Source organism: Ranitomeya imitator, chromosome 3, assembly GCF_032444005.1.
Source record: "Ranitomeya imitator isolate aRanImi1 chromosome 3, aRanImi1.pri, whole genome shotgun sequence".
In the NCBI taxonomy this organism is placed as follows: domain Eukaryota; kingdom Metazoa; phylum Chordata; class Amphibia; order Anura; family Dendrobatidae; genus Ranitomeya; species Ranitomeya imitator.
The window spans coordinates 180,334,563-180,354,695 of NC_091284.1; the positions used below are offsets into that span (position 1 = coordinate 180,334,563).

The window sequence follows — 20,133 nt, forward strand, 5'->3', positions numbered from 1 at the left end:
TAGCAGTGCGGGCACCGCTCCTGGCACTGAGAGCCGGGTATCAGCTGTCAGAATCAGCTGATGCCCGGCGGCGATTGCACGTGCACTGCCCCTGTGCACTGGTGATCGCCATGATGTATCCATACATCCAAGGCCGGTAAGTACTAGGGAACCTGGATGTATGGATGTCCAAGGTCGTAAGGGGGTTAATGACCTTGTGGATGGGATTGAGAGTAAAGTGATGGTATGAAATTATGTAAGATATTAAAATCTGACCTTGACAGAACTATATTACAAAGCAATATGGATAAGTTGACTGAATTGGTAAACACTTGGCAAATGAGGTTTAATGTAGATAAATGTAAAAAGTAATGCATCTAGGACAGAGTAATTCTATTGCTGCATATACATTAAATGGGACCATACCTGGGACTACAGAACAGGAGAAGGACTTGTGTATTCTGGATACAAGTAAGGCTACTTTCACACTTCCGTTTTTTTTAATCCGTCACAATGCGTCGGCGCGACGTATGCGTCAAAAATAGTGAAAAATGGATGCAACACATCTAGTATTTCGACGGATCCGCTAGACGGTTCCGTCAAAAAACTGGATCCGTTGCATCCGTTTTTACCATCCGTTTTTTTGACTGATCCGTTTTCCATGCCTAAAAATGGGAGTCTCCCAAATGTGATTGGCTACTGGAAAATAAGGAAACCAATATATTGACTGGCTGGCTGTCTTCAGGCTGGCACATCTGGGGGTGACGCCCCAGGCCAGGTTTATATAGATTTGGGGCCTGTCTGGCCAATTGGCTACAAATTCCTGATTCTGAGCATGCTCAGTGTAAAAAAAAAACGGATTCCAGCGCTGGATTCCGTCATACGACGTGTCACGACGATCCGTCGCGACGTTTTCCCAACGCAGACAAAAAACGTTACATTGAACGTTTTTTTCAGACGACGTTCTGCCAAAACACGACGGATCCGTTGCACGACGGATGCGAGATGTGGCCATCCGTCGCTAATACAAATCTATGGGGGAAAAAACGGATCCTGTACATTTGCAGGATCCGTTTTTTTCCCAAAACGACGCATTGCAACGGATCTTAAAAGACAGAAGTGTGAAAGAGGCCTATTAAAAAAAAATCCTGTGATCCCAACTTATTGTTACCCTTTTATAAATCACTGATAAGGCCACATCTAAAACATGGGATCCATTTTTCGTTCCACATTTTAGAATGGATATTCGGAAGTTCAGAGTCAGTTCAAAGGCAGGCAACGAGATTATTACAAAGGATGGAAGGCCTCACATATGAAAGGTTGGACAAATTGGGCTTGTTTAGCTTAGAAAAAAGAAGCATCACAGAAGATCTTTTATATGTATAAATACATATGTGGTCAATACAAAACACTGGCACATTCCTTCCAAAGACCATACTAAGGACCAGGGGTCACTCATTACCGGTAGAAGAAAGGTGATTTCAGCAACTACTGTAAATAAGGATTCTTTACAGTTAGTCAGAATGTGGAATGCCTTACCACAAGAGATAGTAATGACAGACACCATAATAGCCTTTAAAAAAGGGCTGGATGCTTTTCTCGGTACATAACATTGTGAGGTATAGATAATTTAGTGATAAAATGGGCCTTGGTCTTATTTCAACCTATGTAACGTGGCCTTAGAGGCGCTGTTCACTACTGAACAACCTCTTTTGAATGCCCAAGAGGTGGGGAAAAAAAAGAAGAAAAAGTTGCATACTTGCATCCCGTGTTCGGTGTCCCCACCCAGTGATCTCACGACATTGTTTGTTACTAGAGCTGCATCCTATGGGCTGTGGTCTTCACAAGTCTTTCTGACATAGCAGACCACACAGAGATGAATGAACAGGTGTGAGAATGTAGCTCAGGGCTCATTCAGACGTGTGTATTACACGGACGTGTGCTCTACATCACACTGACCAATGTAAACCAACAGGAATTTTCAGACGACAGGCCATGTTCCATGTGAAAAACCTAAGTGTATAAAAATTGCAGCATGCAACTATTTAAGTCTCTTACACGCAAAAAAATAAATATCGAAATATCTTTGCAGCATCCGATATTTAGCAGATTTATTACCATTATTAACATAGGAATCTATTTGATCAAATATAAAAACAAATGCTACACAGAAACGGACAAACAGATGACAATATGGATGAAAGTCTGCCAAGGTTTCTGGATGAAATAGGGACAATGTTATATGCTCGTCTGAACCCTGCCTATGGGCGATACCTTTTCAGCTATCTTCCACATTCATTACAATAGGGCAGGTGCTTAGTAATCAAACACATGCTCCAGCAGATACCTGAAGATATGAGGCCACGGCCTCTGCACCTCCTCCTGAGCAGCACCACAATACACATGATTTAACACCTTCTTTGCTGAAGCGTGCAAGCGTAGTGTTCATATTGTGTGTAGCCTTAGTATACACTTGTGAATTATACCATTTGACATGAAAGGAGTTCTCTCAAACAACACACATCACCTTTCCACAGGATCCGTTAGATATGTCTGATTGATAAGGGTTTGGGCTGCTAAGACCTCCACTGAAAAATGAGAACGTGGGAACCTAAAGGTACCTTCACACAACGATATTGTTAACGATATCGTTGCTTTTTGTGACGTAGCAACGATATCGTTAATGAAATCGTTGTGTGACAGCGACCAACGATCAGGCCCCTGCTGGGAGGTCGTTGGTCGCTGAATAAAGTCCAGAACTTTATTTCGTCGCTGGACTCCTGCTGACATCGCTGGATCGGCGTGTGTGACACGGATCGGCGTGTGTGACACCGATCCAGCGATGTCTTCACTGGTAGCCAGGGTCAACATCGGGTAACTAAGCGCAGGGCCGCGCTTAGTAACCCGATGTTTACCCTGGTTACCATCCTAAAAGTAAAAAAAAAAACAAACACTACATACTTACCTACCGCTGTCTGTTCCCGGCGCTGTGCTCTGCCTCCTGTACTGGCTGTGAGCGTCGGTCAGCCGGAAAGCAGAGCGGTGACGTCACCGCTCTGCTTTCCGGCCGCTGTGCTCACAGCCAGTACAGGAGGAGTGCAGAGCACAGCGCTGGAGGACAGACAGCGGTAGGTAAGTATGTAGTGTTTAGTTTTTTTTTACTTTTAGGATGGTAACCAGGGTAAACATCGGGTTACTAAGCACGGCCCTGCGCTTAGTTACCCGATGTTTACCCTGGTTACCGGCATCGTTGGTCGCTGGAGAGCTGTCTGTGTGACAGCTCTCCAGCGATCCGGATCGTTGTCGGTATCGCTGCAGCGTCGCTTAATGTGAAGGGGCCTTAAGTCCTCCAGTGTGAATGCGCATGTGCAACTGCTGCTTCATTAACAGCTATTGGCGGGGGGTAGGTCACACGATGGCTAAGGTCTCCTTCACACACGTCATCTATCATGGGGGTTGGTAATATATAGTTTCACACCAGTATTTCATAGGTAGAGTTGGGGTATTCTCTACAATCACCTCAAACATACCCTATGTAATATTACAAGATAGATGTAGACTGTTAAAAAAAAGTTCCTTCAGGACTTACAACTTCCAATCAGAATAATATTTCTAATTGAGAGTCCTCCGTGGTTGATACCTTTTAATGGCTAACTGAAAAGATGGTAAATTGCAAGCTTTTGAGACTACTCAGGCCTCTTCATCAGGCATAGAATAATACAACATCTGAAGAACCACATATTTATACACAACAGAACTGTCATTATGGGAGAACGATAAACAGTTGTGTCCATAAATATTGGAAAGCTCCTAGATAAGGAGTGAATGTTTTATTGTCCTCTGACCTATTGAATAAACTAGCAGCAATAGGTCCTCTACCAGAAGGAACCATCCTGGCCACCATGGATGTGGAATCTTTGTACTCCAATATCCCACACCAGGATGGATTAAATGCCTGCAAATTCTTCCTGGAAAACACAGAGACTGATGCTGATTCTGTGGTGAAACTTATAAAATTCATCCTCACCCACAATTACTTTGAATTTGACAAGAAGATCTATCTACAGGAGACTGGCACAGCAATGGGAAGTAAAATGGCCCCACAGTATGCAAATCTTTTCATGGCCAAGCTTGAAAGCGACTTTTTGTCCTCATGTCCCATCAGGCCTCTGGCGTACTACCGCTACCTTGATGACATTTTAATCATCTGGACCAGTGGTCCCCAACTCCAGGCCTCGAGGGCCGCCAACAGTGCAGGTTTTCAGGATTTCCTTAGTATTGCACAGGGGTTGGAATCATCACCTGTGCAGATGATCACATTACCACCAATGCAATACTAAAGAAATCCTGAAAACCTACACTGTTGGCGGCCCTCGAGGCCTGGAGTTGGGGACCCCTGATCTGGACGGAGTCTGAGCCACAGCTAAAGACGTTCCATGAACAGTTTAATCAATTTCATCCAACCATCAACTTGACACTCAACTACTCCTGCACTGAAATTAACTTTTTGGTACTATCATTAAGCTGCAGAACAATGAAATGTTGACATCCCTGCATCAGAAGCCAATCGACCGTCCAACATACCTTAAATGGGACAGTTTCCATCCAAAACACATAAAAAACTCTATTGTCTACAGCCAAGACATCAGATACAATCGTATATGTTCCAACCCAATGGATATGAACAGCTTGGTCGCCTCAGAAAGATCTTTTTGAATCAGGGCTACCATCCAAGAACAATTGAAAATCAGATCACAAGAGCCACCAGAATATCAAGGAATCACCTGCTACCTTACAAAGCTAAAGAAGAAAATAACCGGGTACCTATAGTGGTTACCTACAATCCAAATCTGGAGGTGCTAAGGGGAGCTGCACGGAAATTACAACCTTTACTACAAAAAGATGCCCGCTTACAATCCATTTTTCCAGACCCCCCACTATAGTGTTTTAGGCAGCCCCCAAATCTAAGAAGCATCATTGTCAGACGCTCCCTGTCCTCTCCAACAGCTGCAGGTACCTTTCCTTGCAACCAGAAAAAATGTAAAACCTGTCCATTTATAATGACCACGGACAAGATAAAGATTCCCAACTCACATCAGGACTACAAGATCCCAGGTACTTTCAGCTGAATCACATCTATTGTGGTGTACTTAATTATATGTACAAAATGTTCAACTGGGGGTCTGTATCTAGGGGAGACAGGGCAAAACCTTAGAACAAGGATAAATTCTCACCGCCACACAATAAGACAAAAAAAAGAATGGATCTACCTGTGGCCCACCATTTTTGTGTGCCTGATCACAGCACCATGGACCTGAAATTACTTGTATTGAAATGTAACTTCAAAACTCAGAGAGACAGAAGAAACTGGGAGACCCTGATTGTTCTTCCATCTGCACTTGTTTATGGACATTTCAAGGGAACAATACAGTTTGAATGGACACATTTTAGCAATAAGAATGTTCTGTCCGCATTGTGGGGAGAAGGGAGAAGAGAGGTGGTGGGGAGATGGGAATCTTACTACTGCAGTAGCGCCTATCCTCAGCACTCTATATTGTGCCCCTTGACTGTCTCCTGACAGTCAGGAGAAATGAGAACGTCCAGTCCAGGTGAAGAAATTCAAAGAAGCTTTATTCCATCATAAAGACACGTTAAAAGACCTGCTACAGGTCAAAACGTATCTTTATGGCAGAATAAAGCCTCTGAATTTCTTCACCTGGACTGGACGCTGTTTTCATTTTATCCTGACTGCTGCTACTTTACTTGGAGAAAGCGTCCAAACTTAGTGAGTGCTGTCATCCTTTTCCTTATGTGCCTTGTCTCCTGACATCATCTGGAGGAAGCATTAAATGTATGCTGCATTCATCCAATCACCAGCTAATGATCGGCTGCACCCTTCACATTCTGTCGAAAAAGGAAGAAACTTCCAAGTAAATTAATTATTGGCATGTGTCCTTTCTGGAGCTTTGAGAAAGAACGTCGGAGAGAGTTGGAAACACGTTCTGTGATCACACCATGGATTCATGCAATTAGCATTTAATTTTGTATAAATAAATCTTGGACTTTTAAAGAAGCTGGAATCTGTTATTTTTTCTATTACTTGTATAAACCGTATACAGTTTTACAAATCAAATCATTCAATTTTGAAGAAAAACAATGGTACACAGGCTAAATGATAGCTTTATTTCGGTGACTTCTAGTCTAATTCTTGGTAATAATCTATTGCACAGTATAGTTTTTTTTCTCTTCCTTCAAGACTAACATTCACCAATAGGGCTCCAAATGACATTACAGTACATAGTTTTGGCACTATCAAGAAAAGAAAAAAAATACAGTTAAATAAATATATATATAAAAAAGATTTATAGTCGCTAACATGAACTTTTCAAACCTATCATGATGATATCTATTATAAATTCACAAAAAAAAAAACTGCTCATGAAACAAACTCATGTCAGTAAGATGAGTAGTAATGTCAAATAATGTTCGTGTGTAACGTATACAAAGTTCAGTCTGGAGATGTTTGTGCAGACTAGGCCACAGCCATTTTTTGCAAGCAGTCCGTAGGTGCGCATGTACAAGAAGACCACCCTAAAGAAAACAAATAAAACTAGGCATCTCTGTTAGCAGACAGGCATCCTCCATAGTTTTCAGTTTTATAACACTTCTCACTGCACTCTTCTTTACAGCTTCCTAAGAGGCAAGGCCTAGCAAGAATCCTCCAACGAATCCCCCGGACACTACAATGTTCTGCTTGATAAAATCTTGTGACTGCAAGAGAAAAAAAAGATGCATTCAATGATTCAATTCAATGACCGATTGTCACATGTGGCAATCTGTGGTTTGGCAGCGATTGGCAACAAGCACTATAGAAAATAACCATAATTGGAAATCACTGCTCTGACATAAAAAAAAGCTAAAAGGCAATTAAAACTGTATTTTTGTCAAATCCAGCAGCGGTAGATGCAAGAATGCACAACTAGTTAAGTTAATACTTAAAACCAGGGCTGTGGAGTCGGTAAGCCAAACCTAAGACTCCTCAATTTCCATGACACCGACTCCACCAAATTAGGCTCCGACTCCACAGCCCTGCTTAAATCGAGTGATTAAGAGACATTTTCTTACCTCCTCAATTAAATTGTTAATTTCTGGAACAGACTTATTAGCCTGCTTTTTAATCTTTCTCTTTGCCTTGTTTACATCCTTTTCAACTCTTTTCCAATCTATTTGTATGTAACCACCATGACTTGCAATCTAGAGGCAGAAAACACAAAATATGGTCATTGAATATCAATGTAGGTAATTCTGCTATTCTTTTTTTAAGTGAATCTGCTAGGAAAAAAAAAAACGTTCTGTTCAAACCAATTGCTATGATCGTTTCCACTGTACTCCATCTACGCTAATAGCAGAGCTAGCACCCACCCTAGCGGTACACCAAACATCTGTGCTTGGCATAAACAGTCAATTTATGCTAAAGGTTCCACTAAGAAGCAAGCACCAATTGGTGCAATAAGGGCCCCCAAGAGGCTGAATGGCTGGGAATTTACCATGGCCAAACTACCATTCCATCCAACAGAGGCCCATGGGTCTTACCACCTTGTCTCCTCTTTAACCCCTTAGTGACAGAGCCAATTTGGTACTTAATGACCAGGCCAATTTTTACAATTCTGACCACTGGCACTTTATGAGGTTATAACTCTGGAACGCTTCAACGGATCCCGCTGATTCTGAGGTTGTTTTTTCGTGACATATTGTACTTCATGTTAGTGGTAACATTTCTTCGATATTACTTGCGATTATTTATGAAAAAAAACGGAAATATGGCGAAAATTTTAAAAATTTTGCAATTTTCAAACTTTGTATTTTTATGCCCTTAAATCAGAGAGATATGTCACGAAAAATAGTTAATAAATAACATTTCCCACATGTCTACTTTACATCAGCACAATTTTGGAAACAAAATTTTTTTTTGTTAGGGAGTTATAAGGGTTAAAAGTTGACCAGCAATTTCTCATTTTTACAACACCATTTTTTTTTAGGGACCACCTCACATTTGAAGTCATTTTGAGGGGTCTATATGATAGAAAATAACGAAGTGTGACACCATTCTAAAAACTGCACCCCTCAAGGTTCTCAAAACCACATTCAAGAAGTTTATTAACCCTTTACGTGCTTCACAGGAACTGAAACAACGTGGAACGAAAAAATGAACATTTAACTTTTTTTTGAAAACATCTTAATTCAGAACCATTTTTTTTATTTTCAAATGTGTAAAAACAGAAATGTAACCATAAATTTTGTTACGCAATTTCTCCTGAATACGCCAATACCCCATATGTGGGGGTAAACCACTTTTTGGGCGCACCGCAGAGCTTGGAAGTGAAGGAGCGCCGTTTGACTTTTTCAATGCAGAATTGGCTGGAATTGAGATCGGACGCCATGTCGCGTTTGGAGAGCCCCTGATGTGCCTAAACAGTGGAAACCCCCACAAGTGACACCATTTTGGAAACTAGACCCCTTAAGGAACTTATCTAGATGTGTGGTGAGCACTTTGAACCCCCATGTGCTTCACAGAAGTTTATAACGTAGAGCCGTGAAAATAAAAAAAAATAAATATCGCATTTTTTCTACAAAAATGATCTTTTTGCCCCCAAATTTTTATTTTCACAAGGGTAACAGGAGAAATTAGACCACAAAAGTTGTTGTGCGATTTCTCCTGAGTATGTCGATACCCAATATGTGGGGGTAAACCACTGTTTGGGCGCACCGCAGAGCTTGGAAGAGAAGGAGTGCCGTTTTACTATTTCAATGTAGAATTGTCTGGAATTGAGATCGGACGCCATGTCGCGTTTGGAGAGCCCCTGATGTGCCTAAACAGTGGAAACGCCCCGCAAGTGACCCCATTTTGGAAACTAGACCCCCCATGGAACTTATCTAGATGTGTGGTGAGAACTTTGAATGCCCAAGTGCTTCACAGAAGTTTAGAATGCAAAGTCGTGAAAATAAAAAATATTTTTTTTTTTCAACAAAAAAGATAGTTTAGCCCCCAAGTTTTTATTTTCACAAGGGTAACAAGAGAAATTGGACCCCAAAAGTTGTTGTCCAATTTGTCCTGAGTATGCTGGTACCCCATATGTGGGGGTAAACCACTGTTTGGGCGCACGGCAAAGCTCGGAAGGAAGGAGCGCCGTTTTGGAATGCAGACTTTGATAGAATGGTCTGCGGATGTTATGTTGCGTTTGCAGAGCCCCTGATGTACCTAACCAGTAGAAACCCTCCACAAGTGACCCCATTTTGGAAACTAGACCCCCCATGGAACTTATCTAGATGTTTGGTGAGAACTTTGAATGCCCAAGTGCTTCACAGAAGTTTAGAATGCAGAGTCGTGAAAATAAAAAATATTTTTTTTTTCCACAAAAAGATATTGCAGCCCCCAAGTTTTTATTTTCACAAGGGTAACAGGAGAAATTGGACTGCAATAGTTGTTGTCCAATTTATCCCGAGTACCCTGATGCGCCATATGTGGGGGTAACCCACTGTTTGGGCGCACGGCAGAGCTCAGAAGGGAGGGAGCACCATTTGACTTTTTGAGCGCAAAATTGGCTGTCGTGTTTGGAGACCCCCTGATGTACCTAAACAGTGGAAACCCCCCAATTCTAGCTCCAACCCTAACCCCAACACACCCCTAACCCTAATCCATAATCCTAATCACTAACCCTAATGATAATCACAACCCTTACCCCAAAACAACCCTAATGTCAACCCTAACCCTAATCAAAACCCTAAATCCAACACACCCCTAATCCTAATCTCAACCCTAACCTCAAACCTAACCCTAATCCCAATACACCCCTAATCACAACCCTAACCTTAACCCTAATCCCAAACCTAACCCTAATCCCAAGCGTAACCCTAATGTCAACCCTAACACCAACCCTAATCCAAACCCTAACCCTAATCCCAACTCTAACCCTAACCTTAGCCCCAACCCTAGCCCTAAGGCTACTTTCACACTTGCGTCGTTTGGCATCCGTCGCAATCCGTCGTTTTGGACAGGAAACGGATCCTGCAAATGTGCCCGCAGGATGCGTTTTTTGCCCATAGACTTGTATTGCCGACGGATCGTGACGGATGGCCACACGTCGCGTCCGTCGTGCACTGGATCAGTTGTGTTTTGGCGGACCGTCAGCACGAAAAAACGTTCAATGTAACGTTTTTTTGTACGTCGCATCTGCCATTTCTGACCGCGCATGCGTGGCCGTAACTCCGCCCCCTCCTCCCCAGGACATAGATTGGGCAGCGGATGCACAATTTTCACAACGTGCGTCGGTATGTCGGGCCGACGCATTGCGACGGCCCCGTACCGACATAAGTGTGAAAGAAGCCTAACCCTAAATTTAGCCCCAACCCTAACCCTAGCCCTAATTTTAGCCACAACTGCTGTTCTCCTGCCGGCCGGCAGATGGAGACAGATGGCGGGCGCACTGCGCATGCGCCCGCCATTTTCTTTTCCCCAGAAGACGCCGGCGGCCAGGAGGAGCAGCAGGAGGACCCAGGGACACCGGTAAGTATGATAGGGTCCCCGAATCCCCCTATTTCTCTGTCCTCTGATGTGCGATCACATCAGAGGACAGAGAATTACACTTTGCTTTTTTTTTTGCGGTCGCCGGTAAACAGTTAATTACCGGCGATCGCAAAACAGGGGTCGGTAAAACCGACCCCGATCATGCTCTTTGGGGTCTCGGCTACCCCCGGCAGCCGAGACCCCGGAGAAAATCCAACTCTGAGGGGCGCTATTTACTTTTTCCACAGCGCCGTTAATTAACGGCGCTGTGGTTTAAGTACCCTTAGCGGCCGCCGTTAAAAGGTGTATCGGCGGTCGCTAAGGGGTTAATGCTATAGTACTCAATTACAAATTTCTCAAAGTTTTTAATAAATTATCTCAACTAATGTAGACTGTCTTGGTGAAATTGAAGTTTAATTAACCCCTTCTTGTAGATCTTATATACAATGATAGGCTCGCTGACCTATAAACGATTTGATGTAATTATGAGAATTGTTGTGCCAAACGAAGAAAGGTTTCCCAAGTAATTGCTGTCTGTAAACTCTATGCCCAAAACATACAATTTTCTTCTGATACAAGTTAATATATAGTTAATAAGGACCTGAGTGGACGGAAGAGACTAGATGGATTTTCTAGACTGCCAAGCCCGAAGCATTATTGTATTACCTGAAGTAAAAGAAAGCCACCACCAACTGCAGTAGCTGCGAGCTTTCCAACCTTCTGAAACAAAAACCCTGCACACCTGAATGGAAGAAAGCAAAAATAATACATAATCAATAAAACTGCAAGGTTATAGAAAAGTAAAATCATTGTACATTTTTATAAAGTGTTAAAAACCATGGATCAATAAAAAGTGAACGGTATAAAGCAATACTAATGGTGAATCTGGAAGTATGAACAAAGACATTGTGCATTACATGAATCCAGGGGACAGAAGCAGCAACAGCAATAAAATGGATAAAAAAAAAAAATTGGGAGAATCTGAACGGGTAGATGCACATGGAAAAAACTGGCTAAAGTTCGGTTATCGTCCTATTCATCTGATAGGTGTTTGCAGACGCCTTGTACTTGCTGAAGAAAATCTCATTGGTAAATGAAGCTTATTTTAAGTAGCCAAATCTCTAACTATTCTTCTGTGTGTAAATATACCCCAACAGTACATGTATTTGTTGTAAGAAAAAAAAAAAAAAAACTAAACTCCACTTTTTACTTACTGACAATCCCCCACAGATGCTCCAGTCATTGGAGACAAGCTGCCCGTTATGATACGCTGTACTATGCTCAAGTGCCCCGCTGTGACGTGGCACAGCTACGGACTTTATTAAGTGGGGGACTGAAGGTGTCCAGTGTTTTCAGTCGTTTGCTACCTGACCACCACCCAAGAACTGCCCAACCTCTAAGCTTTTCCTTTCCATGTATGAACCCCATTGGTGTTGTAAACAACTACTAAAATATCTGTGAAATATGCATCCTCAAAATACTGCAAGAATAAATGCATACCGACGTACACCTAGTGTTGTGTGCACACTCTTAGGGAATGTGCACACGTAGAAAGGAGCTCTGCGGATTTTTCCGCAGCGGATTTTAGAAATCTGCAGGTAAAAGGCACTGCATTTTACCTGCGTATTTACCGGGGTTTTTATGCGGATTTTGTGTGGATTCCACCTGCGGATTTACACCTGCAGATTCCTATTATGGAGCAGGTGTAAACCGCAGTGGAAGAATTGACATGCTGCGGAATGTAACCCACTGCGTTTCCACACGTTTTTTTCCACTGGAATGGGCCTGCGCATTGCGGTTTCCATAGGTTTACATTGTACTGTAAACGCATGGAAAGCTGCTGCGGACCCGCAGCAAAATCTGCAACGTGTGCACATAGCCTTATATTCAGCCTTTGTAGCTGTAAACTGACTCATTACCGATTTACACACAGAACATCTTACCAGCCTGTTACTCCTCCCATGACAATCTGTGTTGCTACAGAATACTTTTCTGTCAAGGGTCCAGAATTCCGGCCAAAAACTCGACTCCACCAATGGTGCCGTCTGGCATATTCTGTAATGTCCAATACTTCATAGGAATCATCATCACTGCTGGGATCTTTGGAACAAACATACAGTGTGTTCATTCTACAGGGATCATTGGAAGGTGAGAGGAGTAACAGGAGAAAATGTGAAAACAGAGAGGAACCCCCCATAACACACAATAAATGCCCTCGCGTTCCAATGCCACTGCTTCCTGACAACTCCATATTTTTTCCAGTAGTAACGACATGCCATACATGCTAACATAACTGAGTCCAGCGATTGGCTGCAGCGGTCGTATTGATGTACGCTATGTTATTTATGTAGAAAAATAAAGATGGACCTGAGGGAGACGCAATAGATGAGTTGTCAATGCCCTGCATGAGTAACTGATGACTAGAACAAGGTGGCAGTTGCACCTTGTACAGCAACGTCCCTGTTAACTCTTATTTTCAGCAGTGTGTGGTCACTAGTGATGAGTGAACGTGCTCGGGTGCTAACCAAGTGACTTCAGCGTGCTCAAACAATATGTTCGAGTCCCCGTGGCTGTTCGACAGCAGCAACATATGTGGGGATAGCCTGTTTTTTAGGCAATATCCCCATGTGTTGCAGCTGTTAAACAGCTACAGGACATGCATCTGCAGGGACTCGGACATATTATTCGAGCACGCCAAAGTCACTTGGTTAGCACCCAAGCATGCTTGGATAACACCTTATCCTAGTGCGTTCGCTCACTAGTGGTCAGCCAACAACAGGCCAAACACACACATTAAACAGCAGAGTTGGAATGGACTCATCTCTCCAGCCCTAAGATATTTTCCCCCATTAGCAATAAGTTAAGAAAAATAATCTTCAATGAACATGAAATGTGGCATTTTATCTAAAGTGTAAGGGAAGAGAGACCCCGTATAAATGGGACAAGGATGGTCAGTAGTTTACAAGAATGTAAAGCGAACCTGTCAGTAGGACTTTGCCAATTAGACTACAGGCATTGTCAGGCACAAACAGTCTGTCTCTATGATGTGGAACATGTTTGTGCTTCGGGGCGGCCTGTGGGCAGGTCTCTCCTTGGATTCTCTTGCCTAGAGTAGGAAGATAAGACTCTGCCTACAGTCCAGCCCCGGAGCACGGGCATATCAATAAGGCTACGTTCACATTTGCGTTGTTGTGTGCTGCGTCGGTGACGCGACGCACAACGCACGCAAAACGCTGTGTTTTGTGACGCATGCGTTCATGTTTATAGCGCAAAAAAAATGCAACAAGCAGTGTCCTGTGCGCCCTGACGCTTGCGCCCAAAAAACACATGCATCACAAAACGCATGTCCATGCGCCCCCCATGTTAAATATAGGGGTGCATGGTGCATGCGTCGCCGCGGTTGCGCCCGACGCACCGCAAATGTGAATGTACCCTAACTGAAAACTTCTAAGGCCACGTGCACACGTTGCGGATTTTTCCGGACTGATTTTGGTAAATCCGCAGGTAAACCGCACTGCAGATTACCTGCGGAATTACCACATTTTTTTTTGCGGATTCCTATTAAGAAGCAGGTTTAAACTGCTGCAGAATCCGCACAAAGTATTGACATGCTGCGGAAAATACAACGCTACGTTTCCGCGCATTTTTTTCCGCACCATGTGCACTGCGGATTCCGTTTTCCATAGGTTTATATGATACTGTAAACACAGGGAAAACTGCTGCGAATCCACAGCGGCCAATCCGCTGTGGATCCGCAGTAAAATCCGCACCGTGTGCACATAGCCTTAGGCTGCCGTCACACCAACAGTATTTTGTCAGTACTTTACATCAGTATTTGTAAGCCAAAACCAGGAGTGGGTGATAAATACAGAAGTGGTGCATATGTTTCTATTATACTTTTCCTCTGATTGTTCCACTCCTGGTTTTGGCTTACAGATACTGATGTAAAATACTGACCACATACTGCTAGTGTGACGGCAGCCTAACACTGATTACACAAGACGGATTTCTTCCCCCCAGGAATCATTTTAATAAGTGTGACATCACCAACATTACAATGCCTATAGTTTACTTAGCAAAATCATGCTGACAGGTTCGCTTTAATGGGAATTGGGCTTTCAAGAAATGTTGCATAAAACCATAAAACAAATATATGGAAATGTATCTTGTCCAAGAAATCAACTTCTTTATACACTTTTGAGCCATGTATTCCACTCTCCTCTTCCTCCTGAACTCGGTATGCACAACAAAGACAAGACAGACTGCTGGCATACTGAATTAAAAGGAGCAAGTCCAGAACATCATCCTAAGAAAATGGTGTGCTTGAGGAAGGGATGCGCGGTCCTGACTTGTTGAGCAAGGAGCCTCCGCACCACAAAAGAAAGTGAGGCTGTAGGTCATGCTGCAGAGATAGTTGATTTTGATGCAAGTCATAAACAGATATGGTCCAACGTTTCGTCCGGAAGCGGTCTTTGTCAGGGATATCTGTTGCAGGTAAGCAGAAGTCTTGTAGAGCAGTAACATAAGATCTTTCATGTCAAGGACCTGTGAGGAGCAGGACCCAGGAATCAAGAAACATGGCAAGCAGGGTATTCTTGGCATGAGAGTTCTTATGATTTACGTTATTGTCCAACTAAATTTCAGCCTACCCGAAACGGATGTCCTTGGCAAAAACTGTTCCCGCTCGAAACTTTGGATCATATGTTTTTGACTCCTTGCCAAATCAAAATAAACTACAGTCTCATTTTCTTTTGTTGTGCTGAGGTTCCTTCCTCTGCTAGCATAGTGAGGCATCAGTTAACTACTGAAGTCTAAGAAGAGGAGAGAGAAAAGGAGAGAGGAAGCAAAACATTATGTGCAGAATCTTCTAAGATTAACCCAGGGCTGGATTCACAGCTACTCTGCTCTGGTGAGAAGGCAACAACTGTGTAGACGTTTCCAGCACATGCGCAGAACAGTACTTGGCTCTGCACTTGGTAGGGAGGAAAGCGCAGAAGCACAAAGGTGAACACTGCGTGGATGACATAGGATGCATCATCCCCATGAAGCACAGGAGGAGGACGGCACCGCAGGAAGAGAGGAGGCACCGGACCAAGCCCAGAGATGCCAACCGGACTGGACCGCCCCATAGGGGAGTATAATAAAAGAGGGGGTTTTACCTTCCAGGGCGAATTGGGGCCATGGAGCATAATAGAATGCGGTCACGTGGGGTGAAGGGTGTTAGCCACTGGTTATACTGGGAAAAAAAACTCCCCATGTGTGCAGCACAGGTGTCAGCAGCGCAGCCCATTGCCCCAGCACACACACTATGTACACACACATACACACACACTATGTACACACACATACTAGGCGATACACCCCGTGCCCGCACATCGCACCCGCTCCTCAGCCGCACAAGTGGTGTAGTCTCCGCTCACACAGCTGCGTTATAATCTGACACCCAGAAAGCATGACCTGAATGCGGTCACCGATAAAACAGAACCCCACGACCCCGCCCGCCGCTCACACAGCCACAACCCAAATGACCGCTCGTCTCCCACCTCTCCTGGCAGCCATGATTGCTCTGGATATTTTGGTAGCTCACGTAATCACGTCACACACGCTTCCGGGTTCCGGACGTCACACTTCCGCAATAAACTCCGCCCATCGGGTTCCAACACTGACATGCGCAATGGCGAGCTCTGTGACGCAGTTCGCGTTCAGCTAGTGGTGCGGACGTGGAGGCGGTAGGGGCCTTTGTTTCGGTTCCTGGTGTCCGGGGCGGAGTTCCCGTCACGTACACATGCTTCCTGGGTTTCCCCATAAAGGGGCCGGGTGCCATGTTTGTTACATACAAAGTTTTTAGCAAAGTATTTAGTGCGGGTGTTGTCACTCCAGTACCGCAGCGCGTCACTGTGGGACCCCAGTGAATTATAAAGGAGGCTATGGAGGTTTCCGTTCCATGCGGCACATAGCCGTTATCAAAAGCACAGGAATCTCAGTGAGCCCATGTGCGCCATATGGCACTGACCAGGGCACAACTACCAGGCAGCCAGCTTGTGCGCCGAGCCGCGGTTATGTGACCACAAGTGGGCGCTGTGCACACGGCCATATCCCGGCTAGACTGCTGCTGGACTCATTCGGTTCACTTGTATTAGCGAGGCTGCGCCCCTCTAGTCGGGATGTGGCCCCAGTATGTCACACACTTGTGGTCACATGACTGCCATTGCCAGCAACAGAGAATCCTCACAGCGAGATTGCTGCATGGGTTGTGAGGACTCGTGTACATCCACAGCGGCCACATGTTACAGCCTAGTGGATGGGATTTTAAGAAACCCCATGCCCACTATACGTGCTGAGACGCCTGCGGTTCACCCGCAGAGACGGACATGTGGCGCGTCTTTCCAGACCTCAGCATGTCTATTACTGAGACTTAGTATCGTGTTGGACACTGTGACCCGCACAGTTCAATGAATACATGTGAAGTCGCCTGCGTTCAAAAGCCAGCAGCGTATTAGATGCAGCGGACATGTGCTGCATTCAAAGCGCTGCCGATTACTGACAGTGGGAACGTAGCCTTGAAGGTTGAAGGCCTGGGGCCTGCTAGATGGAATGGCTAGCACAAAGCGAAGGCCTCCATTGACCGTGCACCCTGACACGGCCCTCAACTATCACAGACGTATCCATGTTTCACACTGGTCACTCCCCATTACATATAAAATAAGCTCGAGGTAGATTCTCAGGGAGATATACAGTACAGACCAAAAGTTTGGACACCTCATTTAAAGATTTTTCTGTATTTTTATGACTATGAAAATTGTACATTCACACTGAAGGCATCAAAATTTTGAATTAACACATGTAGAATTATATACTTAACAAAAAAGTGTGAAACAACTGAAAATATGTTATATTCTAGGTTCTTCAAAGTAGCCACCTTTTGTTTTGATGACTGCTTTGCACACTCTTGGCATTCTCTTGATGAGCTTCAAGAGGTAGTCGCCGGGAATGGTCTTCCAACAATCTTGAAGGAATTCCCAGAGATGCTTGGCACTTGTTGGCCCTTTTGCCTTTACTCTGCGGTCCAGCTCACCCCAAACCATCTCGATTGGGTTAAGGTCTGGTGACTGTCAGGTGATCTTCTGGTGTAGCACCCCATCACTCTCCTTCTTGGTAAAAAAAAGCTCTTACACAGCCTGGAGGTGTGTTTGGGGTCATTGTCCTGTTGAAAAATAAATGATGGTCCAACTAAACGCAAACCGGATGGAATAGCATGCCGCTGCAAGATGCTGTGGTAGCCATGCTGGTTTAGTATGCCTTCAATTTTGAATAAATCCCCAACAGTGTCACCAGCAAAGCACCCGCACACCATCACACCTCCTCCTCCATGCTTCATGGTGGGAACCAGGCATGTAGAGTCCATCCATTCACCTTTTCTGCGTCAGACAAAGACACAGTGGTTGGAACCAAAGATCTCAAATTTGGACTCGTCAGACCAAAGCACAGATTTCCACTGGTCTAATGTTCATTCCTTGTGTTCTTTAGCCCAAACACGTCTCTTCTGCTTGTTGCCTGTCCTTAGCAGTGGAGTTCTAGCAGCTATTTTACCATGAAGGCCTGCTGCACAAAGTCTCCTCTTAACAGTTGTTGTAGAGATTTGTCTGCTGCTAGAACTCTGTGTGGCATTGACCTGGTCTCTAACCTGAGCTGCTGTTAACCTGCGATTTCAGAGGCTGGTGACTCGGATAAACTTATCCTCAGAAGCAGAGGTGACTCTTGGTCTTCCTTTCCTTTCCTCATGTGAGCCAGTTTCTTTGTAGCGCTTGATGGTTTTTGCCACTGCACTTGGGGACACTTTAAAAGTTTTCCCAATTTTTCGGACTGACTGACCTTCATTTCTTAAAGTAATGATGGCCACTCGTTTTTCTTTACTTAGCTGCTTTTTTCTTGCCATTATACAAATTCTTACAGTCTATTCAGTAGGACTATCAGCTGTGTATCCACCAGACTTCTGCACAACACAATTGATGGTCCCAACCCCATTTATAAGGCAAGAAATCCCACTTATTAAACCTATTGTAAAAGAATGGGGAGACAAAGAGCGCAATAGGGTCTTATCCACGTTACACAGAGGAGAATATATACCAAAATATGCTCACCTGGTTAGGATGAGATTAGAGCATATAGATAGCGGCTGCTGCAGATCCACAGGTCTTCACCGACCAGAGAAAATAATGTCTTCAAAAGGAGATTTGTAGTTAAAATTCTGCGCTGCCGCTAAGATGAATTTCAGGAGAGTAAAGTTGATTCACAGTGGTTTTATTCAACGCGTTTCAGGGGTCTCATGCCCCCTTCATCAGGAAATACCACACAGAACATACAGGCATCACAGGTATAAATAGTTTTGCTAGGTTACAAAAAAAGGGCACCAACAGGTCAGATGACTCAGTGTCAAAGTTCAATGATGACACACAATTAACAATTCAAACGATTAGGGAGGTATATACAATGAAAAAAAATAATGCAATGACTTTTTTTATATTTCTAGACAATATTTCCAAATTTGAAGCATTTAAAATAAATAAATAAATAAATAAATAAAAAAAAAAAAAAAAAAAAAAACGATCTCTACTTAAATGGACAAGAACCTGTAAGAAAAGGAATTACTCCAGTTCAGAAGCAAATGCCTTACAGATGAACTACCGTGTGGAATCAACAAGCTGCTTATTCTTATCGAAAATCCATTGGAATCTTTACATTGAATATGGAATAAAATCATGTTTTATTATTTTACATTAAAATATATAACTATATATATATATATAAAGATTAATTTGTGGTAGTTTGTGGTGATCTAAAATTCCGAAGATTATAATTAGTGAGTTTAAAATTGTGTCACGTACATAAAAGTAAAAATTTAAGCAGCGGTAACCAGCGCTCGAAGTGAGCGCAGAAACAAAGTGAAAGTAACACTTCACCGTCCAGGGATCAATGATAGATATCATATGTAGCAAGAGACAATATGGCATTGCCAAGAGAGGGGAATGAATGAATACACAGCACTCAGTGATCACAAAGAACAGCAGCATGAGAAGGGACACCCAGCACCAGAGTGAAGGAGGATTGAGATAAGTGCTCCTGTCGGGAGGGGTCATTACACCCTGTGAAGCTGACAAAATCAGCTCTATCTCCCAGGAATTAATCCCAAGAGTAAAATTTGTATGGATAAAGGAGTGAAAGCGCTCCTCTCCCAGGCAGACTCAGACTATGCCTATATGAGGAATTTCATCAATACAGGGCAAAGGAAGAAGAATTTTCTTATAAAAAAATATATATAAAAAAGAATTACATGGATTAAAGGCGGAAATTACAACAAAACATATCAATGAACAACTCCAAGATAATCCTAAATATAAAAATAAATGTATATATAAATCTTAAATGGCTCAAAGCACAAAGGATTAAAAAATCTATCATAGCTATACAAATAAAAATATAAATATAAATATAGAAATATCGAATCCTTAAAAAAGGGGGAGGGCTGCACATTCAGATAAAACCTTTGTAGTTTCATTAAATATATATATAAATAAATAAAAGTATTAAAA

General features: G+C 43.3%; 1 protein-coding gene across 1 annotated transcript; it reads right to left on the minus strand.

Moving 5' to 3' along the window:
- Positions 1-6,141: 6,141 nt before the first annotated feature.
- Positions 6,142-16,225, minus strand: FUNDC1 (FUN14 domain containing 1). Its single transcript, XM_069761662.1, has 5 exons — positions 16,087-16,225; positions 12,487-12,643; positions 11,210-11,285; positions 7,105-7,233; positions 6,142-6,750 (listed from the first exon to the last, which is right to left on the minus strand). The coding sequence occupies exons 1-5, from the start codon at positions 16,100-16,102 to the stop codon at positions 6,673-6,675; spliced, it is 456 nt and encodes a 151-aa protein (XP_069617763.1). The 5' UTR covers positions 16,103-16,225; the 3' UTR covers positions 6,142-6,672.
- Positions 16,226-20,133: the final 3,908 nt, after the last annotated feature.

What these genes read in the sequence shown, in the direction of transcription:
- FUNDC1 (XM_069761662.1), bottom strand. An exon ending in ATGGGAGGAGTAACAGGCTG is followed by an intron (nt 11,286 to 12,486) that starts GTAAGATGTTCT and finishes TCTTCCATTCAG; the next exon opens with GTGTGCAGGGTTTTTGTTTC. An exon ending in GTGGCTTTCTTTTACTTCAG is followed by an intron (nt 7,234 to 11,209) that starts GTAATACAATAA and finishes TTCTGCCTCTAG; the next exon opens with ATTGCAAGTCATGGTGGTTA.